The sequence below is a fragment of the Cygnus olor genome, chromosome 6, assembly GCF_009769625.2.
Source record: "Cygnus olor isolate bCygOlo1 chromosome 6, bCygOlo1.pri.v2, whole genome shotgun sequence".
In the NCBI taxonomy this organism is placed as follows: domain Eukaryota; kingdom Metazoa; phylum Chordata; class Aves; order Anseriformes; family Anatidae; genus Cygnus; species Cygnus olor.
This window is the reverse complement of record NC_049174.1, coordinates 29,156,029-29,183,727: the sequence shown is the minus strand read 5'-3', so window position 1 is coordinate 29,183,727 and position 27,699 is coordinate 29,156,029. Positions and strand designations below refer to the sequence as shown.

The window sequence follows — 27,699 nt, the reverse complement described above, 5'->3', positions numbered from 1 at the left end:
ACCCGCTCACCGGCAGAGAGGAGTGGGAGATGGTGTGGAGACCCGGCTGGTACAGCTCTGCTCCCGGATTGAACCTCCCCTGCTTTCCCCTCACCCGTCTTTTTTTTTTTTAACACCTTTTTTTACAGTGCTCTCTGCTTATATCTGCAGCCCTGGGCTATCTCCTTGGCTGGGCTGGCAGAGGGACCTGCAGCAACCCCAGAGGGAAACAAATCTCTCTTCATTGGGCAGGGGAGTGGGGACAGGCTGGGGAGTATTGATTAACAGTGGGAAAGAAACTCCTTCCTTTCTGGAACAGCTAATTTAGGGACTGCCCTGTGTGTGGGTATGGCAGGGTCCGGCCTGCACCTCACAGCCAGCACCACACTCTCTCCACATGAAGTCCCAACTCCTCAGTCTGGTCTCTCAGCCCGGCAGGGGTGGCTGCCCCTTCTTTGGCCCATCCTGCTACAAGTCCCCACCAGCCCAGGTCACAGCCCTGCCTGGGTCCTTACCAGGACAAAAAAACTTCTGGCACAGAGCAGCTCTGACAGGAAAGCTGCCCCACTCTGGGCAAGCCCAGACAGAAAAGCAGATGCAGGCACAGGCAGTACCTCCATGTAGGAGGCAGAGCAGCAGAAAGCAGAGCCAGAGGCTGTTTCAGGCACTCCTGCTGACTTGAGCAGGGGGCTGAGGGCCCCACAGGACCCCATGTCTATGTGTTGGCCCACACTGGGAGGGAGCCAGATGGCTGTGAAGGCAGGTGTGGGAGGAGGAGGATGGGCTGAGGGCAAGACCTCTGCCCACCCCAAGCAGCCTGGGCCTAGCAGGGTCTTTGAGCTGTAGGCCCAGTGCAGGCCTGCAGGGTTGAGGAGGACATAGCTAGTGATACCTGAGGGCAGAGGAGCCCACCAGCCAGGCCACTGACAGAGCAGTGGTTACCAAAATAATCAAGTGAACACCAACCACCTCCAAACATGCCACTGAGTAATATCCACCTAAGCACAGGCCACCAGATAACGGCAATTCAAGTGACCCTGCCAGGAAGATAAGTGGGTTCCAGAGAGCTCCTTGTGTCTGGTTTCTTCCGTTGTTAGTATACATACAGAAGGAGCTTCCCCCACCAAAAAAATAAGAAATAAAATAAAATAATAATTAAAAAAAAAGTGGGACAAGACAGTGCTCTTGCCTTGGTGGATTTGTGTTTGTATAGGTAGAGCCACTCCTGAAGAAAGGAGCACAGCCCCCAGGTCAACCCTCAGGAAGAGCAGTACAGACTATCCCAGAGTAGCAGTTGGTGAAATTGGAGTACAGAAGCAAAACAAATGAAGCTTCAGGGAGAGAGGTCTGGACAGCACATCCCAGGTCTGGATTTAAATGGCTCTTGGCTTCAGCATCCTTCCAGCACAAGACTTAGGCCTCCTGAAACCCAGATCAGTGCTTCCCACTGTGGCCATCATTGCACTGACGAGAGCTGAGCTTGGCCTGCTCCTCCATGAGGTGCTGGTGCAGCAAGCACAGCTCTACAGGAACAAGGGGTGGCCAAGGAGGGTGAAAGAGAGGCAGGTAGCACCCACATGCTGGCATAGTAGCCACTAGTGACATCCTCTTATTGGTGGGATTGGGACTAGAAAAAAGAATGATCCCTCTGTGTGTGTGTTGCCTTGTTGGCAGAAGCACTGGAGAGCTCTGGCCTGGGCGGACATCAGTAACATGATTAACTGGCTTTGATAAAGCTTCAAGAGCTGAGGGGAACTGATTAGCTCATCTGTCAATAGACACTAAATCCTCCCACATGGCAGAGAATAAATCATGCCAGCTATGAACTGAAGGGGAACTGGGCAGACAGATTCAGATTTGAGTTTTTCTGCTGCTTCTTTCTTTACTTTTTTAAGGATCTGGCTTCTATTTCTCCTATCCACCTTCTATAGGGAGGTAAGAGCCCCTTTGCATCTCCAGTGATATCACCAGTAAGCACATTGGCCTAAGCTGTGAGCTTTGATTTTTCCAGCCAAAGAGCAACGGGCCATCCCATTCCCAGGAATATTCCAGAGTTGTGGCTGAGGACAGCCCTTTGCCTTACAGTCCTCCCTGCACAGCTGGCAGCCCTTGTGGGCCAGACATAACTGTTTTTCCCACAGAAACAAAACCAAGTGGAAAGCACTGCAGATGAAGAAACTTAGTGTGTCTGTATGTGGCTTCTCTTGCCCAGCACCTCAGAGCAGTGTCCACCTATAGCTGGCTCCAGTTGTGTTGTGTGCAGCATGTCTGCTGATGCTGCCAGGCAGTCCACCCATGGTCAACCAGAAGAGATGATGTTTTGGACCATGAGAGCCTTTGTACACATTTCATACATTTCCCTAGAAAAGCTGATATGTGCATGCAGCCAGCCCTCTGCCCCTACCACACTCCAGTGTAAAACTTGCTTGTATTGTGCCCTTAGTGCTAGCTGAGATCTGCTGTTCACTCTCCTCCCCGCCTCCTCCTCTTTCTCTGCCCCGGTTAAAGCAAGTGACAAATGAGGGCTCCACTGAGAGCTGTGACTCCCTGGCTGTCGACTCCATCAGGTCTCTCCTCTAAGTGACATCTCTCCAGCTCTGCTGATTTCAGGGGACTAGTGCTAGCCAAAAGGCCAGTCTGTCTGTGGAGAGGCCAGGCCAGGTCAGGTCAGCAGAAAGAGCTGACCAAAGGGAAGTCCATGACTGAGTTTAATTTCTCATTCATTATAGTTTTCCTTGACTGTGATAGATGCAGCAGTAGCAGCTCCCTAGAAGACTCGCAGTGAGTTCCTCACTGCAGAACAGCTATTTTCCCTCTCTTTATCCTTCTTCCAAACCTTGCAGCCTTGCGCAATGTCTTTGATCACTGCTCGGCAAAGCTGGCTCTGGAGATTCAGAGTTCTGCTCCCGACTGCCAGCATGGCCTGAAGCCTGTTGTTACTCCTCCCTGGGCTTTAGTTCCACTTCTGCAAGTTCAGGATAAAACCTCTCACAGATAATTGTAGTGACAAGGATTCTTGAAATACCAGGGTGCTGTCTATGCATTTCAGTGACCCTTCCTCCACAGTCCAGCCCTCTTCCCCTTTTGCTTTCCAGCCTGTGGGTGGATAGGAAAAATTTAGGAACTAAGAAATGCTCAGTGATGAGGAAACAGCAGGACATTAGATGCACTCAGTTCTGTTACGCTTGTGGTTGTTTTTTTTCCAGCTAATTTAACACACGTTGTTTGTGCATTGTTTGGTAACAGGCTGCGCAGCCTTAGCTTGCAGATGTTAAACTGCAGGACCTACACTAATTGTGTGAATTCCGATTGCTCTTTCCACAAGTTTGACCCCAAGTTTTGCTTTCACTGGCAGAGAACTGGAGGTTTGAAAGACAAGGTATTTACTAAAGGGCAGACGTGCTAAAGCAGAGCTCCTCAGCAGTTCCTGCCAGTTCGCACTTTGGTTGTTCTTGGATCTCTCAAGTCAATTGAGTAGCCAGTGCAATGTGTCCAGGAGAACAGTTTACTGTCACTGGAGGTGATCAGCAGGGCACCTCCTTTGGCACTACAGAGTCTCCAAGCTGGAGAAGACGACAAACTTGCAGAAATCTTGACTATCACCAGAGAGGGAATGCACTCAGTCAGCAACTGCCCAGCTGTTTTGTGTGATCTCCTCTCCACTGAGTCATTAAAGGGATTTAGGTGGCAATTTGCATGGGCAATCCCACAGAGCACTAATCTTTCCAATGTTGTGTCAAAAGTGAGGGCACAAGTTCTCCCTCACATTTAACCCCCTCAGATGCATGTGCAAACTGGGATTCACACGGATCATTTGATTGTTGTTATCCTCACTCGAGCTGCATTTGCTCTGAAACAGTCTGATCTGCTCCAAACTGAGCTTTCAAAATACAGCTGTTAACTCAAAGACTACTGAACCATGCATCAAAATCCAGAGACCGTAGGTTTGACCCTCAGCCACTCACATGTAGTAATACACTACTTTTCTTTGGACTTGCTGGATCCTAGCATGCTCAGCAAAGACAGCTGTAATGGGCAGACACCATTTGCTATCCCTTCACCGGCCACGGAAACAAAACCACAACCAAAATAAAATGAATCTGCTCCTCACAACCAGCAAGACAGATGGCATGGCTCCAAGTGCCAGAAGTTATATCCATCTGGGCAAGATGTGCGAGATGGTCTTTCAACATTGTTCTCCCCCTTGCTCTCAGGTACCAAACGGGAGGGCAGGATGCACTGGGAAGGTTTGCTTAGGATTTGTGGGAGCCTCCAACACTGGAATTTTATAAGAACCTGATAGAAAAACATATGTCAAGAACAGGTTGCTGAACGATGATCCCAGTTTGTGAAGGAGGAACAGACTAAATGCTTCTTGATATCCAGCCAGCCCTGATGTCTTTGATTCTGATCTCTCTCTCATGTATGCTACTTCTGGTCGTGTCTATAGGACAGATATGAGAGCTGTATTAAACTACAAACTGGCAGTGGTGCCAGCACAGGTATTGCTGTGCTACGAAGTCATCTACAACATAGGCACTTGAGATCAGTAGCCAGGAGGTGAATGAGAAGTGAGATGGGGACAGTTCATTTGATTAACTGCTTTCCCCATGGGTTCCTGAGAAGTAAATCCAGAAATCTCGCATAGAGAGGGATTAGCAGAAATGCAGGTATTGAAATGTAAAGATAAGTGGAGTGAGCCTGAGTTACTGAGTAGACAGAGTGGCAGCTTAGAGCTGGGCTGTAAATCCTGAGAGATACCTGCCTGTTAATTAAATGACAGTCCTTGGAGGGGGGAGGAGGGGGTTGTCTCTCTCTCTCTCTCTGTCAAGGTGCAATTAGGGAAAGTCAGCGTTTGTAGATTAAAGTGTCATTTGGGGTCAGAAGGACAGGAAACAATCTCCTGTTAAACAAGGAGTAACTGCCAGCTAATGAGAGCATGTCACAGACTAAGCTTCGGAAATCACCGGGTCTGCTCCAAGGGGGAAATGCAGCTCAGGAAGGCCATTAGCAGGCTGGTGTGTGCAGAGCTGTCACTGTCATGGTGTGTGTGCACAGTCCCACTTGTGCTTACACATATGATATCCCCATGATTGGCATGTAGGGGGCTTAGCCCACTGATGCAACAGCAACCTGGTCAGCCTCTCCTTGGATCACTGGTGGGGCCTGATGCTTCGTCCATGCCCAAACACTCCTTGCACTCTGACTCACCCTGCCTTGGTGCTGACAGCCGCTCACTTTTGTAGGCACTAAATCCTCATGCTCTTTGAAGCTTTTCCCTCGCTTTCCTTGGCAGCCAGTCCCTGAGGGTATTTGCCTTCACAACAATAACTGCATTGCAGCTTGATAGCACAAGAGACAGGCAAAGCAGGACCATTCATCCTGCCAACGATTTTTGTTGGCACACCATGGTAATCCATTACAGATCAGGAAGTGTGTGCCCGCTGTTTTTAATCCCAGCTGCCAGCAAGTATAATCAAAAGCATCCAGTACGTCTGACGGCATCTCAGCACAACCGTAGGTAATAACATAAGAAATCAATAGCCAATTAAAACTGATCCACAGCATTTGATCTTTCATAGTGCAATGGGAACAGTAATTAATGGGGCTTCCTTGAGACGGTCACAATTCAAGCTTCCTGCCAAGACTAATGTGGTTTTGTTTTAAATGAGCTTTGCTTCCTAGAGGAAATGCCAGGCTGAGGTAGCCTCGGGGTGTTTTCTAGCCAGGTCCCTTGGGCCCTGATCATTCAAAGGATTTAGGAGCTAAAGTCCCAATAAAAATAAGGAGAAACTGAGAAGTTAAGTGTCTTCAGAGTCTTGGTCTTCATCTGTATTGATGATCTGATTCTCAAAAGGAAAGATGTTTTCATTCAGGTCTGCATAGTCCCCCAAAATACAAAGTAGGAAGAATTGCTACAGCAATAGCAAATAAGTTTTGGGGAAGCCCATGTGTTGTTGATGACACTCTATACATGGAGCACAACGCAGAGAAACTCAGCAGATGTCTTCAAAGGAGAAAACTGAGTCCAACCCAGACAGCAAACGTGTCTGGCTTCAACATACCTGGAAGAGACCCATGTGAGTTTGAAGAAGTCTTCCACTTCCTTCAGGTTAATGCACTGCTTGCCACACTGTTCACACTCTTTTTGACCAGTTTGACAGGTGCAGGACAATCTGGAAGCATGGTCCCAGATTAGCCAGTCCCAAGAGGTCTCTTTAAAAGCAGATATAGCCAAGATGTCCGTGCAGTCTGAGAGGTCTCTCTCAGCTAGCATTCAAAATGCAGCCAACAGGCCAGGAGACAGAAAGGCAGTCCCACGAGGTGGAGGATAGACAGACCAGCTTTGTGTGCCAGCGTGACTGAAAGGGGACGTTCGCCTGTTAGACATCTCCCTGCCTGTTGCAGAGCAGTTGTGGAGCCTATGGTCATGCGTCAGTAGTTCTGTAGAAGCAAGGTATAGAGAACACGGCACTTTCCCTCTCACAACAAACTCCTAACTGACGTTTCCCTGCTTTTGTTATTTCTCCTCACTCTGAACTAACTCTCTGTGTCTGAGCTCTCTGTTCTTGCTGTGGAAACCATGGGGAGGAGAGGGTCCTTCCATGGCAGTGTGATCTGAGGAACCCACATCCTAATGCTTCTCCCTCGGGTTATGGGATCTGGCAGCTCATGGGGTCTTGCTGGCTGGACAGTCAGGGATAAGCAACACGCCTGTTTGAGAAACATGGATGGAAGCTGCCCCTCGAATTTTGTAACCAGGTTCCTCTTCCTCATCACCTTCTACCCCACGCTTTTTCCCGCTCTCATTCCCCAGATTAACATCCTCCCTCCAGTTTTCCTTGGAGCTACAAGGAGCTAACTGGAGTGACCAGATCCAGGCCCTGTCAGCAGAGCAGGCGGTTCGGAAAAAGACAAGCAGCTCAATCCCCTTTTTATACCGTGAATCTTGGGTTTGCATTCATTTGGCCACAATGTGCATGCTCAAAAAATCTCTCAGCAAATCATTGATTTATCAGCTGTAAAGGGGAGTGTGGAGACAGGAGCAGTCCACACGGGGCTTGTGGTGGGGCTCTCGATCCAGATGGGCAGGGACCGTCCCTCAACACCAGTCAGCCAGGGCCCTGTACCTGGGCCAGCAGCACCAGAAGCGGAGCCGCACAGCTGATCTGTGCCGACCGACTTCTTGGCCGCTGTCCAGGAACAGAGGATGCTCGGCAAAGCTGAGACATGCCACCCCTCCGTTCCTGAAAGATGGGACCTATTTTTATCTAATGCTGCATTGATTATTCAATAAGAGAGCAGAGCGGGCCAGCCAGCGTGCGTGCATGTGTGCTACTTTCACCAGTGGGCATTTCTGCAGAGGCTCAACGCTCGTCCTAAACTCCAGTGCAGCTCTGGCAGCCCTCTGTAAAGCGAGCATGTCACTGCTGAGCAAAGAGCCACAGGGCTTGGACCTGGTTCTGAGCTCCCTCCTCTTTTTCAGGGCAGGGCCTTGGCCTCCAGCACCATCATAGCAGCACCTGGCCTTTCACCTGTGTCCTTTCAGCTCCACAGTCCTTCACCACATCTATCTTCATTCAGTTCTCCACTGTTGCAACAGGGCTCTGGAGATATATTTTGTCACAAATAACCATATGGTGCTCTCTGCTCCAGTGGATCAATGTGTTTAGCATTTAGCGAGGGCAACATAATTAACATTTTTCTAAGGGGGAAAAGAAGTCCTTCTGCCTCGTGAACTGCATCCTGTGCTTCAGAGGGTGATATGTTATAATCAGAATGTCGCTGCCCTCTCACTAGATCGTTTGCTGGCATCAAGTGCCTGATGTCACTGGGTTAAGTTCCCATCGTGGGCAGAGGCAGAAGCACACACCTGCCTGTCATAGCTTCTACACCACAGCAGGAGATTCCCTCGCAGGCAGCTGGCAGGACCTCCTGCACCAGCTGCATGAATTGTGCTGTGTAGTAAGGATGGAAGAAGTCCTCAGATCTGTGCCAGACTATGCTTTTCTGGCTGTTTTCTGCTCCTTCCACAGCCTCCATCCCAGCATACATGTTACTCCTGGAGGTGAGAGGCTGTAGTTCATGGCAGGCCATTGGAGCCACAGCAAGTCAACTCTGTAGTCAAAGATGGGGGACCATAGTGGGGTCAACCCTTGTGCAGAATGGATGAGGTCTGTCCCCAGCTCTTTAGGGAGCCAAAACAGAGGAAAGAAGAGATCAACATGAAGCCGCATTAACCCAGCCCTGGGATCACTTCTTAAAGTAGTGACTAATTAGTTCTTCTCCTGAGGGTTGGCTACCTTACCAACACAGCCATCTTTCAGACCCAGACACAGCAGCTCAGTGACAAAAATACTGCAAACAGGCCCACAGGTGATTTCAGGTCAAGCACTGCTGGTTTTCCTTACTAATAGGAAAAAGTCTTGGGTTTGCTAAGCTTATTCAGCCTGGAAGTTGCTCCCTGAAGCAGTGCTTTTCTTCCCAAAGCAAAACCCACTGGTGACAGTCACAGCCTGAGTCTGTCTGCCCAGAGGCAGAGCTGTATCCACAATAACCGTACGACAATGCAATGAAATAATAGACCTGGCCCTTGTCCTCTTGGCTCCTATCTCCTTCCTTAGTTCCAAATAGTTAGTGGAAGAGTGCTTTGGTGGCTGAAGTAGTCGCAAGAGATCTTGATCATGCATCCCTTAGAAGAAAAAAAAAAACAGTGAAATCATGCCCACTTTCCCTTACAGAATTTCATTTCCTATTAAAAATAGAGAGGGAGACATTAGTTCTGCCTTCAATAAGCAAATGTCCTGTTTTGATCATTACCGAACAAAGCGTTTTGATTTGGCATTTAGAGATGACTGCTCATGCTGAGTATTTTAAATTCAGCATCAGAATTGGAATACATAACAAAAAAAAAATCAAGTCTAAACGAAACATTCTCATCTGTCTGAAAACATGTATGTATACTTCCATTCTGGGGGACAGCATGACTTTTTCAAGTCTTGCTCCAAGCTGGTGTGAAGCCAGATTTCAGAGCCCTACGTAAAACAGTGCTGTTGCTCAGCTTTGCCATTAAAGAAATGTCCCAGGAATGTCTAAGGATACAGCATGACTGCAAAGGCAACACCTTGGTCAAAGCAACTTTAGCTATAGGACAAAAAGGTTCAGGACCCTGACCTGGAGGACTGACCACTGTGGCACAAATGTAGCATCCACCTCCTTGGACTTCTGATAAGGGAATGTCTGGAAACCTGAAGATATAAGAGACCCATAAAATCACCAGGAGACCAGGGTGTGCATTTGGCCAGCGCTCTGTTCAATCCAGTTTGAAATAATTTTCTACTCCCCTCTTTTAAAGATCTAATAGTATCTGTCGTGTGCACAATGTCCTTTCAAGATGTGGGGTATTGCTATCCCCTCCATTTTAAATCTGGGAAGAAAAAAGGTACCAAAAGGGTCCATAAAATCCTAGCTATGAAGCAAGGAGGAGAAATTTTAAGAGAGCAGGGGGATATATGGGTAATGCCTCTAAGCTCCATCCCTCTTGTACTGGCACAGTTATGGGTAGACTCACAAGTGATGAATGCTGCTGGAGATGTATGATTTAGAAGCAGGAGTGTTCTGCTGGTGGAGCTCCAGTCTTTATTTATTTATTTGCTTCTTCCTAGAAGAGTCACAGTGTTTTTTTTGTTTTTTTTTTTGCTGCCTGCGTAGCTAGAGACTGCCCTTTAATCCCCTGCTTTATCGTGTGCTGTGAATTAAATACCACAGGAGTACGAGAGCCCTTAAGGGCACAACATCCATTTTGCTGTAGCTGTCCACAGCCAGCTGAGCTTACGGGAGTGCTTTTGTTTACGGTTTGTCTATTTCCTAGGTGAGGATTATGTAGAGTTTTATTTTCCCCATTTTTTGCTGTTATTTCCTGTTTTGTTTGTTTGTTTTGTCCAGGTTTTGAGGCAGGGAGTAAAAGTGCTAGTCTGGGCAGGGCAGGAGAAAGTTGTGGAGGTTGGTAGCTCATTTACTTAGAGCTGAAAATGCTGTGGCATTTCTAGAGCGATGGTGTTGCTGTGTGTGGTTCCCGGGGTCAGCCCAGCTCCTCTGCCACAGATGGCATCCTGCAGACAACCGATGTTGTTTTCCCATTGCAAACAAACCATGTGGGAGTGCTAAGTGAAAAGGAATTTCCTGTCCTTTGGACACCTTCCACTAGCTCCTAAATTTTGCCAGCCTTTCCTCATTTTGGGCCTTACCAGCTCAGCCCAAGAGGGACCAACCCATGTGTTGTAGAGCAACACAAGGCTGGGCAGTGGACTTGACAGAGGATGGCTGCCTGGGATGGAGGTAGTACCTCTCAGAGAAGCTGGCGTCTACCTGGCAGCCATAAAAGCTCTGTGCTGCTCCTACAACATATTGACCTCAGCTCCCACCAGCTCCACAAGCCCCACAACAGACAGTCCCTACCTGTTCTCTCCATTCGTCCCAATGGATAAAGTGTTCCTCCTGCAGCTACAAATGCTGTGCGTGTGGGATGGGTTGCCCCTGCTTCTGAGGGGAACCTGTAGCATTCCCTGTGCATAGGACTCACTGCTGCGTACATGTCCGAAAGGCGCCACACAAATACGACACGTTGCAGTGTCACGACCTGGAAATTGTCTCTTGCTGTACAGCTCAGCAACATCCTGCAAAATCACAGTGCTGCCTGGAGGAGAAACTCTCCCAGCTGTCGTGCCGAGCCCCCCCATCAGTGCCTCGGGCGGATTTAATAAAAGAGCTGCCTCCTCTCCAGGAGGGAAGGAGGAAATGGCTCTGCCCCAGCACGGCATGGGGCGAGATCTGCCACGATCGCTCACCTGGTGCAACAGCAACTGCGGTGACCTTCTGAGATGCCAGCGTGCTGGATCCTTCTCCCACCCAGCAGGGCTCTTGCTGAGTCTGGGGGTGGTGTTAATGGCTGTGCAGAGCTTGGGACCTAGCGTAACCGCCCGCTCAGATGGGGCCTGCTGCTCCTGTTGCTCTGCCAGATGGAGCGGAGGAGGCAGGGAAGGAGAAGGGCTCCTGCTGCCTTTGCGGGGTGTCCTGGCCCACCTGGGGATGAGGAAGCGTTGAGGCAGAGCTGTCCTTGAACCCCAGCTTGCACGAGAGGAGCCAAACCGTACCAAGCACAAGGTTTGCTGGTTCCTCAGCAACTGAAGGCCTGGGGGGCAGCCTGTTTGTGACTGTAAAGGGAAGAGTCCATACCTGCAGAAAATACCTCACCGAGAGAGCTGTGAGCAGCTTGTCTGTATGCACTGGTGGAGCAACACACTCTGCGTATTCTGCCCAGGCAACAGGTCTGGCCACAGGGGCCTCACTCCTTGAGGGACTTTGGTTCAGTTTTGCCAGAGTCGTGGCCTACATGACCTGCAGGGAGCCAAGCATGAGACGCGCATTACAGCAAATAAACTTAAAGGGTGATGGGGAGAAGAAGGAGAATTTTTTCCCCAGGCCCACGGGCTCCATGATGTTGAGTGACTGACAGCAGCGAACAGGGCCTGGCCATGCAGCCACCCCCAGTTCTGCTCAGCCAAAGCACAGCTCAGCCTTGTGCATATCTAATCAGTTCTCTAGGTATTAAAAAATGTGCATGGAGAATGACTGATAATAAAATGCCTGATTATAATCAGCTATTTTTTTTCCCATATGGTAAGCATTCACCCAGCCTCGAATCTTTATGAATACATTTTCAGTGTATGCTGTGTATCTTTCAATACCGGACATTTCCCAGCTTGCACACCCTCCTTATGTAGTTCCAGCAATATTCAAAGCACACCTTTGCTAGACATCCTGTGGACTAGAAGTATTCTGCTCACTGGGCCGGTGCCTTGCAACTACCAGAAATGTCTAAAACATGGCACCAGAGGTCCCAGGTCTTCCATTACCTGGACATCTCCTGTATTCAGAGTAGACTGTCCACTAAGCTCTTGAAACATGCTGTGGACAAAATTTACGTTTTGGAAAACAGAGGTGAGAGTTATGAAGGAATCTATCCTTCATACTGGATTTTGCCTGAAAGCAAAGAATCCCTGAAAATCTGAATGTAGCAGCAGTTTGTGCGAAAAGTGACTGTGCGATGAAAGCATTCCTGAGCTGAAGAAAGCTATGATGTGAGGATAATGGACTCCAGAAAAGCAGCGGCAGCAGCCTCAGGGGACCAGAACAGGGAGTGTCTCTTGGGAAGAGAATCTGAAGGATAAAAGAGCTGTGAACAGCTCGCAGTTGCCAAAAGGGATGATACTAAAGGCACAACAGCAAACTGTGCCTGTGCAGGGGAAAGCTCAGAAGCGTGGGAAGAGAGCACTGAGGCTGCATCAGGAGCTCTTTGAGGACCCAAAATCAGAAGCTGAAAACACAAAAAGGCAGAGAGAGAGAGAAGAGCCTGCAACTAATGGCGAGTCTCTAGGAATCACACAGACATGGGGAGCAGTCAGAACTGAGCCTCAGGATGACCGTTCAGAGAGAGAAACGGCAGCAAGAAATGGGTCCATAAACTTATGCTAAGACAAGTCTAAGAGCTCAAATAATATTTGATGCAAAAAAGGCCAAACATTAAATGTTGCCTTTGTCTCAGTCTTCAAAACTTAACTAAAATAATTTTAATGAGGAGAAAGGAGCCCAGGGCGGAATCAGAAAAGAACAGACTCAAAAACATTTAGATGAGTTTGCTGTGTCCTTGTCAGCACATCCTAATGAACTTCAGAGGAAGCCGCAGGAGCAATCTCTGACCTGTGAGCATTTTATCCTCACGAACTCAGGGAGGATGCAGGAGGTGCCAGGCAGCTGGGGAAATGCAAGCAAAGTACCTAGCTTTAAATATAATCTCTATCATTAAAGAAGGTGTGAACAGAAAACCATGGAAGTAAAGGGCAAATCGGTTTAACTGATTCATAGAGAGATACTGGAAGAAATCATTAACTGACCAGTTGATGAGAAAGAGAGTATAATCACATCTAATTTGGGAGGATAACTCTCCTGGTGGCTAGGGAGGAAGCAGTGGTTTGATATCCCATGACTTGGGCAACACTTTAGATGTTTTCCCTTCAGATTCCCCTAAATAAAACAGAGAAATGTGATTTAGAATAAAAAACTGTAAAGCAGATGTACAACCAATTGAAAAACTGCTTTTATAGTAGTTGTCAGTGTACTATAAACTGGAAACACATTTCAATTAGGACTGTTTTGGACTCTACTCTCTTCATTATTTTTATTAATGGCTTAGATAATGAAATAGAAAGTGCTGTTATAAAATTTGCAGATGACACCAGGCTTGGAAAGGCTGCAAGCACTCTGGAGGATCAGATCAGAATTTGAAATGATCTTGCCAAATTGGAGAAATCAACAAGATGAAATTTAATAAAGAGAAGTGCAAAGTGCTACCCTTAGGAAGGAGAAATCAAAATCCCAAACACAAGCTGGGCCAGGCAGTCACACTGCCAAAGACAGTGATGCTGTGACAAGACATCAGTTTGTTTCGTCAGGGTACTGAAAGGAAGGCAGGGTTACGTTATTATTCTGCACCTTTGCTCTGAGGACTGCACCCTCTTCGGGACCTCGCTTGCAGAAAAGGGGGGACAAACTGAAGAGATTCTGGAGACGACGAACAGGAATGAGGAGAGGGCAGAAATGACTTGATTCCCCACGTGGTGAACTCTGATATTTACATCTCCCATCCCAAATCCACCCAAGTGCGGAGTCCCACTGATGCCATGACATTACTTTCAAGGATAAATGTACCTCTCCCCACTCTCTGGGTTGCCCGCTTCCCCACTGCCTGCTGAGCACAGCTCTGCAGCTTTGAGTCTTGGCCCTTGGGGCTTTAAGGATGTTACGTTGTTTAAAGAACTTGTCAGATTCAGCTGGAACGGACACTGACTCAATGTGGATAACAGATACTAGATGCCCCTTTCCCAGCCCGTATTTCCAGGGAAAGGTCCCTCTGGCTCTTTTTTCCAGGTTTATCACCAAGGGCTCTCTTGCACCATTAATGAGGGATAAAATACAGGGGATTGCACTGAAAAGTAATAGGGACTGGAAGGGTCCATTGGGAGCTTGGTGACTCATCTCCCGTGTACCACGAACTTGTGAAGTTGACAGGAGGCAGATATTCATTGCAATTTCTAAAGTGCTTTTTGGAATGGAGCTATCTCGTGGGGACTACGAGAATTTGGGGTGTGGGGGGCCAGCCTAACTTGAGCAAATGCAGAGCTCAGAGCAAAAGTCAGTGCACTTTACTGGAGTACACTAGAAACCTATAATGAGGGAACATAACTGAGCCTAAAGAGACCATCTGTGGCTGGGCATGTCCCCACAGAGCCCATCAGGGAAAAGTCACTCTCCTGGCTTTGTTTTTACACCACTCCTTGTGTGGTTGGCCACTGCTGGAGGCAGGATGCTACCACAGCCAGACCCCTTCTCTGAACTAGTACAGCCACTTTACTGCTATTAGGGGAAGATAAAAGGAGGATAAGGATGGAGCGTGTAGGATGAGATAAAGGCAAAGAGATAAGTGAAGGCTGAGCTGCAGGAGCTTTTGAAACAAAGGTGGGGGAATTCGAAATTGCCACAAAAGATGAAAGAATGCAGGGAAGGGGAGTGAAGGATTAGTGTATGCAATGATGTCAACAGAGGGAAAGCCCGGCAATAAAAGCTTTATCTCCCAGGAGGATTGGTTTGCCTTGGCCTGAGCCATCGCTGCTGTGGATGCAAATATTAAGCTTTGATCACAGCTGCCATAATCTTCCCCTGACACCCAGCAATGAAAGGAACTGAAACAGGCAAAAGCATGGCAGCTCTCTGGCTGAGGTGAAACCGCATTTTGTAAAGAAACCGAAGGGCAGAAGAGCTGCTGATGGCGGAAACGAGGTTTCCACCTTTTCATAAAGCCCCTGCCCTATGCTCACACAGCAGGGCAGGGGCTTTATGAGAAGCAGGAGAGAGAAACTGGCTAGAACGAGCTGTGATTTTTTGTTCCTGTAGATGAGTGACAGCACAAGGGTAAAGTACGACACCGTCTGCAGAAACCTTGTCTTCATGGTTTCTCAGTGGCAAACAGGAGAAACAGTTTCTGCCCCAAGAATTTACCTGTCTTTCAAGAAAATGCACAGCGAGCATTGAAATGAGAGGAAGGTTAATTAGAAGCTGAACGTCCTGGAGAAAAGATTGCTTGGTGGTAGAGGCTGACAATGTGCATAGGGTGACTGCTTGTCATTTCTGGGAAGCTGCTGCTCCAAGGCTCTTTTAAATTGAAGGCTCACAGCCACTCAGGTTAATCTCATGGGATGGTGGTACCTGAGCAGATGCCCCCTCGCCCATCCGGAGGCACTAACCCAGGTCTCTTCACATCTATTTTATGCCCATGCTCTGCCAGCAGCCCCTCTGGCTACTGAGGGCCTCTCTCTTGACCAGTCTTGTCACAGGCCCACTGATGGCCATGCTTCTCTGTCCCAACTAACCCCAGAAGACAAAGGGCCACCTGCACACAGTTCGTGTGCCCTCCCTCAGCACCATGATTTTTCTTACTTGCACGAAGGCTGCCCCCATGGATCATGACGTGGGCAGGTATTGTAAGGCTCAGAGAAACCCTACAGTGATCAGCCTTACCTCTGGGCCACAGTACTCACCATGGTCACATTCCCCTTCTCACATCTTGCATGTTGAGCATGCAGAAGCTCAGGGTTAGCTGTGGCGATCAGTAGAACATGGAAATCAAATTGCTTTCACCAGTGCTAGCCCTGTTCCAGACTGCAACTTGATCATCTGGGAAAAAAAAATGTGGAGACACCAGTCAGATCTCTGCATGAGAAAATGGGAATAAGAACAGCACATCTTCAGTGCCCACGTTCGCTAGAAGCTTCATTCCACCACCACCACAAAAAGGGATTTCATGCACCAGGCAACAATCTGGACCAACATGGATTTGCGTGAAATTCACTGAGATTTTCCTTCTGAAGAGGCCGTCTTTCACATAGGATGTGTTGAGAACAGATTTTGTGCAGCAGAAAAGGGAAAGATAAACTTGGGAGGAGTGGGAAAGGATTAGGATGCTACTGGCAATACATCTAAAATTCTCATATAGACATTTCCATTTCTGAGTTCATAGAATTATAGAATTGTTGGGTTAGAAGGGACCTTAATGATCATCCAATTCCAACCCCCTGCCATGGGCAGGGACACCTCCCCAGCTTTCCTGTAGGTCCCCTTTAGGTACAGGATTAGGAGTGGGATGGACTGAGGTTTCCCTCCTCCATCAACTATAGTTTAAAGCCCTAGTTGAAAGAAGGGAAGTTCAGAAAGGGAGAAGTTCACACCAACCTGCTATTTTCCCTACATATAGAGGATTTGGCTTACGGAAAAATTGCTTCTAGTTGGTTGCTTCCAGTTGCGTACAGTTCTTCCTGAAGGATTTTCCACTTACGTCTGGCCTTAAATTGAAAAGATTCAGCTCTGTTAACCAGATTGAACCTTGAGGGAGGGGTGTTTCTGGAAGGAGGTACACACAGCTGAACATAGGAATTCCAATCCTAATTTAACTCAGGCAGACAAAATTTGTTTCAATGGGAACATTAAGCTTCCTGCAGGTTGATATAAACTGATGGACTCTTGTTTAATCTTAGCATTCAGTGTTGCAAATGAATCACTGTTACTTCCACCTCCCTGCCCACCCCTCTGCTTGGTTCCTTTTTAATTTTACAGCTGTCTGAGCTTGACACTGGGAAATCGATAAGTAATTTAGAGCCCCGTAAATACAGAGGGAAACAAGTTATTTTGTACTTTTATAAATATTTTGAAACCAAAATTATCTTAGAAAACAGGTGCTCAGTTGACTCAGCAACCCATCCATCAGCATCACACAGTTAATTGCATAAGATCATAAACATTTATAATTAGAAGGCAAACAAACAAGAATTTTATAAACAGCCCTCTTGAATCAGGCTGTGCATTAAATATTTGTGATAAGGTAATTAAGAATAGATTTACAATCCTGGCTCAGTGTTTAATACTTTGGAGAATGGATTTGATTCTATGGAGGGTGTTCTACAGCCAAGGAGAAAATATTTGATTTCGGTTCTTTTATCCAAGGCTTAAAGAGGTCTCAAAGAAACATTGGCTCTGTCATTGATCAGACTGGAATTTCATTCATTACAGATCAGACAGCTCATTTAAATTATGTGTCTAATGTCGCTTGCCTTGGACCAATCCACTTTAGGCCTGCTTCAAAGCTGTCTCCTTGGCTGGATCTGTAGGCTTCCCTAAGTCCCGCTTTTTACGGTCATGCTTTGATCAGATGTCAGAATTCTCAACCACGTTCCAAAGCTGGGAGGAAAAATCAAATTTTTCTGTGATGACATCAGGCTATTTGGCTATGACAAACTGACATCACTACAGGACTACACCTGCATATAGACTACACCTGCAATAGATCACCTGCAGTGATCTATTGGAACCGGAATAGAAATGTCTTGTACTATAAGCCTGTTTTAGTACCCACCTATATTCCCTGTCCCAGAATAGCCAGGCTTGAATACTTCAACTCATGGAATTTCTTCAACAGCCAGTAAGGAAACTCAGCAGCATATTAAGGTGAATGTGAGAGTCTCCCTGAAGCTAATCTGTGATCAAGTCAGCAAGGTTTCTAATTATGCTAAGAATCAGAAAGGCTAGAAACTCAGATTGTAGTGAACCTGGAACTTACATTCAGTAAAATCAGATGTAGGAACTAGGTGGCTGAGAAACTAGGTGGCTGCACTCCATCAGTGAGTAAAGGGGAGGTTAGCCCTAAGTGTAGGATGACCTTCAGATTATTTTTTATTATTTTTTTGTACAGAACAGGTTTACTCCAGTAGTCAGCTGTCATCAGAAACTAGAACAGTCTGGAAAAGCTGGGTGGAGGGTAAAGCCCTAGCATTTGATTCATCAGAAATAGCAGTAAACCACTTTATTCTGTGGTGACCATCATCACCCCTCACTGGTCAAAGCAACCTCCTCATTTTCACATTTGTATTTATACTCCTGGAACAAGTAGGCAAGAGAGCTGCTCTTCCTGGAAATGTTTCTAATAATCCTGATGCTGACCAAGAATGGTGAAGCCATCACTGTTAAGAAAAAACAAATTATTTGTGTGCTAACTCAACAAGTACATGCCCTATCTGCTGGTCTGGTTTCAGTTACATGGGACTCAAAGACACTTTCCTAACAGACAGGCTGCTGCAAAACCAGGACGCCCAGACCCTCTCATTCTGCATAAATCCCATTCTTCATTAAAGCTTATTAATTATATTACAGTGTGTCAGCTAAGCCAGTCTACATGACAAGTAGCAGCTTCGTTCAGCCTCAGTGGGTAAGAACAACACAGCGCTGCAGGTGCTGCTGTTTCCATTGCATTCAAAGGGCCAAAGCCTGGTAGCTTGAAAATAACAAAGCTTAATAGTCAAATAATGTCATCTTCAAAACAACTTCAACCATTACCTAATCCTTCCAGCCCTCTTTCAAGTGTGGGGAGGATGACAGAGAGCTCTGGGAGGTGAGCTGACTGCTAGGTGGAAGGGCCTGAGCTGCTCATTCTCTTCCAAATGCGAAGACCACTAGAAGGCAAGTGTCCCAAAGCCTGGCTGCCACCCCAGCGATATCAGCTCTGCTATATGCAGACGGGTGACAGGACAGACGCATTCTCTGCGTACTCAGAGCAGACACTCTGTGAGCTCATCCGCACTTTCTTTCAAGCGTGCTGTTTTCTCCCCTTGGAAGCAATAACATACGATGAGCTACCTGGTTTGCCAACGAGCAAATGTTTGCACAGGATGACAAACCGCTTACAGGTACAGGCTGCCCCTTGTTGTGTTTCATTGCCGTCTCGGGCCCCCATGTGCGTGCCTGCTCCGCTGCTGCGCGTGTGGGGAGATGTGGTCTGTGCCCGCTCGTGACGTTGGTGCAGCAGACGTCACCGGCACGTCAGCTCCAGCTACACCCCCTCCAAGCACACGCAGCTAGCTCGGTGAATCATGCCTACACAGCGTGCAAAACTAGCCCAGCAATAGATAAACCTCGGGCGTTTATTGGTAAACAGACACTGTTTTTGCTGTAGGAGCATAACTCACTCTGCTGCATTTAAGACCTGTTTATTGATTGCTGAGATAAAGCTGTAATCCTTTTAATTCAAGGGAAAAGGGATCCAGCCAAGCAGGAGCACCAGTGTTCTGCCAGTCAGTAATTAAAAACATGATTTATCACTGAATATACACTGGCAAAGGGAGAGCTAACCAGCTAGCTAGAGGGCATAATGCTGGGATAGGCTTATGGTTCTTTCTAAAGTTTTGTTCTGTTTTATGTTTATTTCTTTCCCCCTTCCCTCCAGGTCTAATAATACACGAAGGGCCCTCGGTTTACCGGATTTTTAAACGGTGGCAGGCGGTCAATCAGCAGTGGAAAGTGCTGAACTATGACAAAACAAAGGACATGGAGGAGCAAAAAACAGGGACCAGGACAAATCAGCGCCCCTCCTCCCAAACCACCCACTCGTCCTCCACTGGTGGTACAGCCACTAACTCCGCTCCAGCCGACAGCGGGGCCCGGGCTGCCGGCCAAGCCACAGGCACCCTCTCTGACCACCACTGTGCTTACACCATCCTGCATATACTCAGCCACCTGAGGCCTCACGAACAGAGGAGTCAGTCTAGTAGTAACAGAGAGCTCGTCATGAGGGTCACGACGGTCTGAGCCGAGGAATTCAGGAGGCCTTAACACGGAGCGGAGGAGACAAAGAACTCATAACGCAGAGGAGCATGGTGTGCCTTTTTCTTTCTCTTCCTTTTTTTTTTTTTCTTTCTTCTTCTTCTTCTGTTCCTTCTTTTTTTTTTCGGTAACTGCACAAGATATAAGAGGCGGCACCTGGCCAGCTGAGGAAAAAGCAGGTGGAGGGAAAGCTGCACACTCATGCTAAAGAGGTTAATGTTTTCCAGCCAGTTTAAAAAAAAATACAAAAACAAAACAAACAAACAAAAAAAAACACAAATCACAAAAAAAAAAGAAAAAAAAACAACAACAAAACAAGTGCAATACAGACTAAAAACTGAGTAGGCAGAGTTCTGGGGAAGCAGAGGAACAGACGGTTTAGCATGTCTTACAAACCCTATTACCTGGAATAGGTAACGCTCTGTACACACACCCCATGCACACACACACGCACACACACACAAACGTGTGAGATTTACAAAAACAAGGAAGGGAATGAAATATTTGGAGTAGTTTTTTTCCAGACTGTGATTAACCAGGGCTATGAGTCGTTTTGTTCATGAGTCACTATGGAACCTTGTTTGATTTACCATAGGATTTCTGAAGTGAAATGGCTGGGAACGTTTCAGTAGTGATTTACAGATTGAATCATCTCGCCAAGAAAATGTAACAAAACCCAGGTGTGCCCAAATTTCACCAAAACAAAAATCCTGATTTTTCATAACGTTCCTGACAAAGGGTTTGTGAGGGTGGAGTTGGGCGGGGGGGAGGGCGTTCCATGACCTTTATTCGACGTATAGGCGTTTCTGGCAAATTTTGTACAAACTCTCCACAGGTGTTTCAAGCACAAGTACTAGTGTGATTTATGCCTTCATAACCCCAAATCCAGCATCCAAATCGTCCCACTCACGCACATCATTTTCCATGCAGACATCCCAGGTTAATTTCCTTCCATTTCACTCCAGTCACAAGAAGCTGACCCACCTCCGGGGGTTTCTACTATTTTGCTGATTCAGACACTCATACATCTAAGATGTACATTTTTTCCAGTGTCTTTATCCCTGCTGCTCAATTTGTAACAGTCTCACTCAGTCATGTAGGCTGAGCCTTTTACATCCAGTTTGTTTATTACAGAGTCTATTCCGTTCAATCATTCAACAGAGAGTTAGTCTGAAGAGGGAGCACAGTTGCCGATTGAATATGTAACACTTATAATAAGTCTCCTTCTCTGGGATATATCCACGAAGGTACTGGTTGCTCTTCAGGAACATTCTCTTTCAATGCACAATGTCTGAATCATTTGTGGATATTAAAGGGACACTGTCAAGTACTTTTTAAATAGTTTTTAGGGTTTGGGCTTTTTTTACTCTCCATTGTTTGTAATATTCTCTTACAATCTTGAAAATAAAATTTCTTTCCCTACTGATATTGTTCTTTTCCATTTGGGCATGTAGCGTTCTTTCTACTCACCCCATTCCTTTCACCATCCCTGTCCTTCTCTCCACCTTTCATCTGCAACAGGAAGAAATCCATGTTACTGATTTCCTGCTCACTGTCCTCACTCCATGGAGGGTAACTCCCAGCTCTACGGGGTTGAGCCGGTTTGCCACAAATCAAGTGTAAGAGTAGGAAACCTAGAAATACAGAGATCAGCTAATTGAGGAGCAACAGTTCAGCAATCCCAAAACAATGAGCCTGCAGCAATCAAGCCTGGATCCAGCCCTCCCCAAAATTACTATAAGGACTTCAGCCAAGCTGCATCTGTTCTGCAGAAGCGCTGAGCAACGTTGCACAATGGCTGTGTCTGACTGCCCTTCGTCGTTGTACCAGCACCTCTCACAGCTTTTACTGGAGCCATGGCAAATGCAAGTCACCGGCTCCTTCGGCAGCTAGGCTGTCATGGGCCAGGTGTTTCTGGACTGGGGAAGGTCTCAAACTTTAACCTCCAGGTTTGAACGTACCAGCCATTCTGCAATGTTGAAGATGGAGGTTAACATCTTAAGGGAGGTCATTTTTTTCATCTAGATTACTTGACAGTGTCCCTTTGAATATCAGAATGCAACAGAACAGGTACTTCTCTGGCAGAAAGTGTGGGAGGTGAAACACCAGCCAAGAAAGCTGACTTACTGAGGACCAATGTGAACAGCGCGGTTTCTGAGGCCACTGTACCTCTATCTGACCAACTTTATTTATTATCTACCAAAGAGTGCTTTTGGCTGAGGTGAGGGAAGAGATGTTGGTGGGAGAAGGGAGAGGGAAGGGGCAATTCTGATCATCTGTAAAAGCAGCTACCCGTAGACTGAAAGTGTTGCAGTGAAGGGTCTCTGGAAGAACCACTTCTGATCCACAGTAGAGAGAAACCTGGTCAAAGGAAGCAAACTTAACAGCCTCTCACCCCCATGCCTGTCCTGGAAACTGTGCTCATTCCCAGAGACAGGTAATTGCGGTGGTTTTGGGAAGGGGGAGGCATACACCAATGAAGAGAAGGCTGTCAGACGTAATGTTGTTTCCCTCCCTGTCCTCCACTTGTTTAATATGGAGAAGTCAAATTCCTTTAATTTGGCAAAAGGCTAAAAGTTTATAAAGTCAGAAGCACAACTGCCGTGAAGGAGTGGTGTGACCTAGTGATCTGATCACACAGGACTCTGCATACTCTTGCTCCAGCTCTGCCACCGACTCTGTAGCCTTGGGCTGTTTGGCTCAGTCCCCCACCCACACAACGGGGGAATAACAATACGTACCTACCTCACAGGGGTGTTGTGAGAATCCACGTTCGTAAAGCCTGCTGAAGTGCTAAGTCACGTGCGCGTGCGTGCCACAGGTAGTCCCGAGGCGCGTAGTTGGGGGTGAGCAGCACTGCCCTTTTGCTGGTTACAGCCTGAATCGCTCAGCAGGAGTCCCACGGGCCCTCTCCTGCTTGGAGATCCTCCTTGATCCGAAGCAGAGGGTGTCGTCTGAGTGCCCTCTCCTCCATTGCATGACATTTTAAGCAGCTGTGAGGTGCAGGGTAGTGACCAACATGAAGTCCTACTTGACCAGGGATTTGCTACAACGTTTTCTATATCTGTGGGGTTTGTTGGTTTGGTTTTTCCATATATTGTGCTTAGAAATAAACTTTCCACTTAGGGCTGGCGGTTCGGGGTCTCTTCTGTTGCATGGCAATGTATACAAGTCTTATTGTCTGTCTTACTGTGCAAATGATCCCGCAGCCCGATTTCAAAGATGGGTATGGTCTGAGCCTTTTCATAGCGGCAGAAGACTCAAAAGCCTGTCTAGATTGTTTAATATTTAAACACCACTATGAACTTGTCAATTGTATGTGTTCTGTGCAATACGAAGCATGTCATTACCTGGCTTGATGGGCAGAGGGGCTAAAGGAAGGTCAAAACTTGTTCAAAGAGCTTCATACACATGCCAGCTTGGAGCCGAAGGGCTGCCACCAGCAAAGCAAACTCGGTGAAGCCATTGCAAACTGTTTTCAGGACAGTTTATTCCAGAACAAGGTCATTCTGAGTTTATGAACTTCTAGGCTGCCGGCCTGAGAGAACAAGTGCAAATTTAGTGTAGGGTTTGGGCTTTGGGATTTTCTTTTTTATAACTCCCCAAAGAATTGATGGCAGAAATACTGATGAGGATCTCTTCCTTCCATAGCACAGTTCTCTTGACTCCTACAACTTCCTTTTGCCATTCCCTTTGTGCTACTATGCAGGACTTTAAAAGGTGCAAATAGAGATAGTACACTCCTGAGACATGAAAATACATTGCGTATCAGAGGATTCTAGCAGACAGAAGAGATGAGGTGGGCCTATGTTACAGGTCTCTATTCTTCCCCCACGTCTTTGCTCCAGTCTTGCCTGCTAGGTTCCTAAAGAAATTGTATCTGTATTTCGTTACAGAGCAGCCACATCAGCTTCCACCGACAAACAAAGCTTGCTGAGTTTGGCAGCTGTTTCTCCCACTGGAGAAAAATTCCAGGTCCTATCACTGTGGAGACCCCTCATTTCTTGGGCTTTGTGGTCCTCCAGCACCACTTGGGGTGGACGACTATGTTCAGCCATCATCAGAAGTTGTGTGTGTGTGGTCCTGCTCATTCTTGTGATTTCTGCTAGTCTCCTGATTTTACATCTATTTTGACAGGTCTTTCTGGTAATGCTCTTCTAGTTATGCTCTTCTGAGATATTTTGCTCTATGTCAGTTCTCACTGCTGTTCTCACCTATTACATCCGTGCTGGCCTCCAGCTTCCACAGCTTTCCCATTCTTGCCATGCCCTTTCTTGCTAGATATCCGCTGCCAAGTCCTGACCCTCTTCCTCTGTGCCTGCAATGGCTCAAGCATATGCAGCAAGGGTGATCAGAAAACATTGGGACCATTAAGATTCTGTATCAACAGTCAGGTTCAATAAAAGTCACTCAGTCCTCTTTGATATATATTCACTTTGCCAATCTTAGTGCTTGCTGTTAATTGGCTGCCACAGAAGACCATAATACCAGCAAAATCCATACACCCAGCTAACTCTTGGTTTCTGATTTCAAATATCAGAAGTGATGGGCTGTTTTTCAAGTAAATCAGGTGTGTTCCCTGTTGTGGTCCCCTGAACAAGGTGCTGTAGAAGTTAATGTCCTACCTGACCATGATGGATGATCCAAGGAAAGAACAAGTCAGCAGCATGGTTTTGAGTAAATGCATGTGTCGGATGCCCACTGCATTTTCACTTGCGGAGACAAGGAAAATACTGGTCATGTTTGCCAGTTCCCTCACACTGCTCAAAGGCAGCAGTAAAACATCAGAACCAACACCTGTACATGGAGGAAATCCTGAAGACTTTCCAGCTCTGAAGGCTACCCTGCCCACATCTGGTGGGCAGTCTTTCAAACTTCTTTTCTTTGTTTTCCTCAAGAGAAAAATGTTCATTCTGACTAAGCAAAGCACTGCTACTCTTCAGTGAAGGAGCAGGCTGCATCATTAGCATTTCCAACCTGAGGATCATCCACCAGGACTCCTATACATCTCCTTGTGAGAATGCAAAGCCAGAAAACCTATTCCTTTCCTTTACTATTATCTGTCAGTCAAGCACTTAGAGGGAAAATTCCTGCAGTAATTGACTCAATAGCAGTACAGTTGCCTTAGTGGCAGGGTATCCTAACCTTCTCTTCACTATTCACCTAACTTATAACTCCTCCTTCTCATTCTTGAGCCAACAGACTCCTCACTCCCTCTGTTATCCCTAAACTCCAGCTCTGGAGATCCCCAATCAGACACAGGCACAGGATTCTGTACAGACCCGCTTTAAAGTCTTGCTTCATCCTTCATGCATTCAGACAAGCAAATTAATTTCATTGATAGACAATGACAAATTTGATTCCTGAAAGGAGAAATCAGCGCAGGAACTTATTGCGTTGACCTTCACCTCCCCTTCCACATTGAGGGAGATACAGTGAAAATATCAATTGGCTTTCATATGACAGCAATGAGCTGATAGCTCTAGGAACATTTCCCTCAATAATGCAAGTCTGACATGCTGCCGTTACTGAAGGCAGTCTTTGATCTCACATCTATCATGTCAGATACAAGGAGAACAGAATCTGACACTTCTGTGCTGTTTACACAAACATCAAAAACTAGCTTAGTTCATTATTCAAATTACCTCCAGGTCAGTGGGTGAATTTCTCCTTTGATGAAAGAATGATGTTTTCTCTTCCAGAGATGGAATTGCAAGATAAAATATATGTACACATATACATATATATTTATAAATGTTATGCTGCAAACAGAAAGATAAGAAAGAGGAAAACAAATAAACCTGAAAGAATACTTAACTGTATTGAAAAAGTCTTGACAGGAGCTAGGGAGTTACTGTCTGGAAAGTACTACGTATGACTTGACTTCAGGCAAAGAGAATAGAGAAGAGTGAAATGCTTTTATGGGATCTCTGGCCTGCCTCTGGTTCATCTTCATTACTGTATATCATTTAATTAGCGCAGAAGTATGCGGAAAACAGATGCTCAGCTCCAGCAGTGGGAAACAGACTGAAGACTCCTCAAACTTATCTGAGCCATACTCAAACAAGCACAATGATGCAAAAGCACAAGCACCTGTCATCAAAAATGTTTGGCAAGAGATGGATTTCCAGACAGATACCAGGACCCAGAGAGAAATTATTTTCCAAGCTACATTGACCACATTGTTCTTAACTTGTTTACTTCCTATTGTTACCCCATTTTTTCAAGCACCTTGGGTAAAAGAAAAAAAAGAAAAAAAAAACAAAAAAGATTCTGATACCCATGACATAAAGAATTAAATAACAGCAGAAAAGAGGTACTAAGGTGAGATGCTTCTTTATATATTATGTTGTGCATCAAGATGTGCTTGGCCACACAGAATTAGTTTCTTGCTTGCTAAAACAAAGTCTGAGTGATTGAGTCTGCTCATAATCAAGGAGCCTTCCTAGAGCATAACCTTCTATAGGCGACCACAGGTTCCCTCTGGATAGGATAGCCAGCATCATTCAGAGGTGTTTTGCTTCCTCTTGTTCCCTTCTTTGGCAGGATGACAACCTCCTTTGCTACTACATCATATCTACACCATGTGAGCTGGCGTCTGTGGGCTCAAACATTGCATGAAGGTCAGGCATATCATTTGTGCATGGTCACTAGCAACTGGTCAAGAAGAAAGCTTTTGTCCAAGAGGGAGAAGGCTGCTGTTAGCAGGTCACTGTTGGGCAGCAGGAACATTTATCAGTTTTGATATCAACAGTAACAAGAATGGCAAATGCCCAGCATATCCTCGCAAGTGACCTATCTCATCCTTTCACAGTTCAAGGTGGTGGCTCTCTTTATTGCTCTTCCTTACAAGACAGCTTTCCTTTAAAATCTAGCTTGCCACATTTCTCTGGAAGTTTTTCCACTGCACATTACAGAGGTTCAGTTTAGTCCTTTTTCCTAGAAGGACAGACAGACTTCTACCTAACCCACCTGATCTTCTTTCCTAACTATAGAGACAAAAAATTGATGTTCTATAACAGTTGGTCTCAGTATCTGTGTTCCCTTTCCCTAATCTTTGCTTTCCCTTGGAAAGGGGCGATTCATTGCTACTAAATGGCACAGCATCTCTTTGAGATGGGAGCATGGACAGCCCTTCTCCTCCTTGCTGAGCTAAGAGGCACACAAACCTTCCTCCACCTCCCTCTAGGCTGGTGCGGCCAGCAGAACCCTTATTCAGAGCTTAGCTTCTTGACCCAGAAGAGCAAACGCTTCCAAACATTTCCTTCACTGGTGTAGAGCTGTGGAATAATGGCGCGGGGAATCTTTTGTTTCTTAGCCTCAGGGTAACTAGAGTGGATGATGTACCTGAGCCAAAAACACAGTGAAGACAAAGCACTTGTATTTGAGTGGTGATAAAACTGGGTGAGGTTTGCCCAGATGAGAGAGGAGCAAGAATCTTTGTCAGATTTATATGGCAGCAAAAGAAAATGGCCTTGTCCCTACTGTTTTTAGCTCATACACATCAGCTCTCCATTATAAACAAACCCTCTGCAGGCAAAGCAGGCCAGGCTTAGGGAGAAAATCTTCCTCATACCAGAAGCACAACCAGCCCATAGCTATGCATCAACCCCTTCAGGACTTTTGCCCCAGCGAGGCTGAGAGTAAAAAGGGAGATAGCTAATGGGGGTGGCAAGAACACTTCCCTGGATCGTCATCCCCAATGGGCACAGTCCCCAGTAGGCTAATTTGACATCTCATCACACGAGCCCCCTTTGAAATCACTCCCAAGGACTATGGACTGATCCTTCACTACTGCAGGGTCTGCCCAGGAGAGAGAGCAGTGTTTCTGCATGGATCTCCAAGGTCTTGGTAGGGTCCCGAGCTGGGCCTGGAACAAATCCCCGTGCCCACTGAGGGATGAGATGGGTCAGCGGTGTAACCACGCAGAAATGCTCTCGTTGAGATTTTCCACAAAGA

General features: G+C 46.6%; 1 protein-coding gene and 1 long non-coding RNA gene across 2 annotated transcripts in view; one reads left to right on the top strand and one right to left on the bottom strand.

Moving 5' to 3' along the window:
* The window catches only part of MARCHF4 (membrane associated ring-CH-type finger 4), an 89,136-nt gene extending 69,132 nt beyond the window's left edge, over positions 1-20,004 (top strand). Inside the window, exon 4 of the mRNA XM_040561576.1 lies at positions 19,364-20,004. Within this exon, the coding sequence (XP_040417510.1) occupies positions 19,364-19,725 (362 nt within the window). The 3' untranslated portion in view covers positions 19,726-20,004. The remainder of the gene's footprint in view (positions 1-19,363) is intronic.
* Positions 967-27,699, bottom strand: LOC121072193. Its single transcript, XR_005821053.1, has 4 exons — positions 20,183-27,699; positions 9,360-9,365; positions 3,931-3,939; positions 967-977 (listed from the first exon to the last, which is right to left on the bottom strand). It is a non-coding gene; the product is annotated as an uncharacterized LOC121072193 (long non-coding RNA).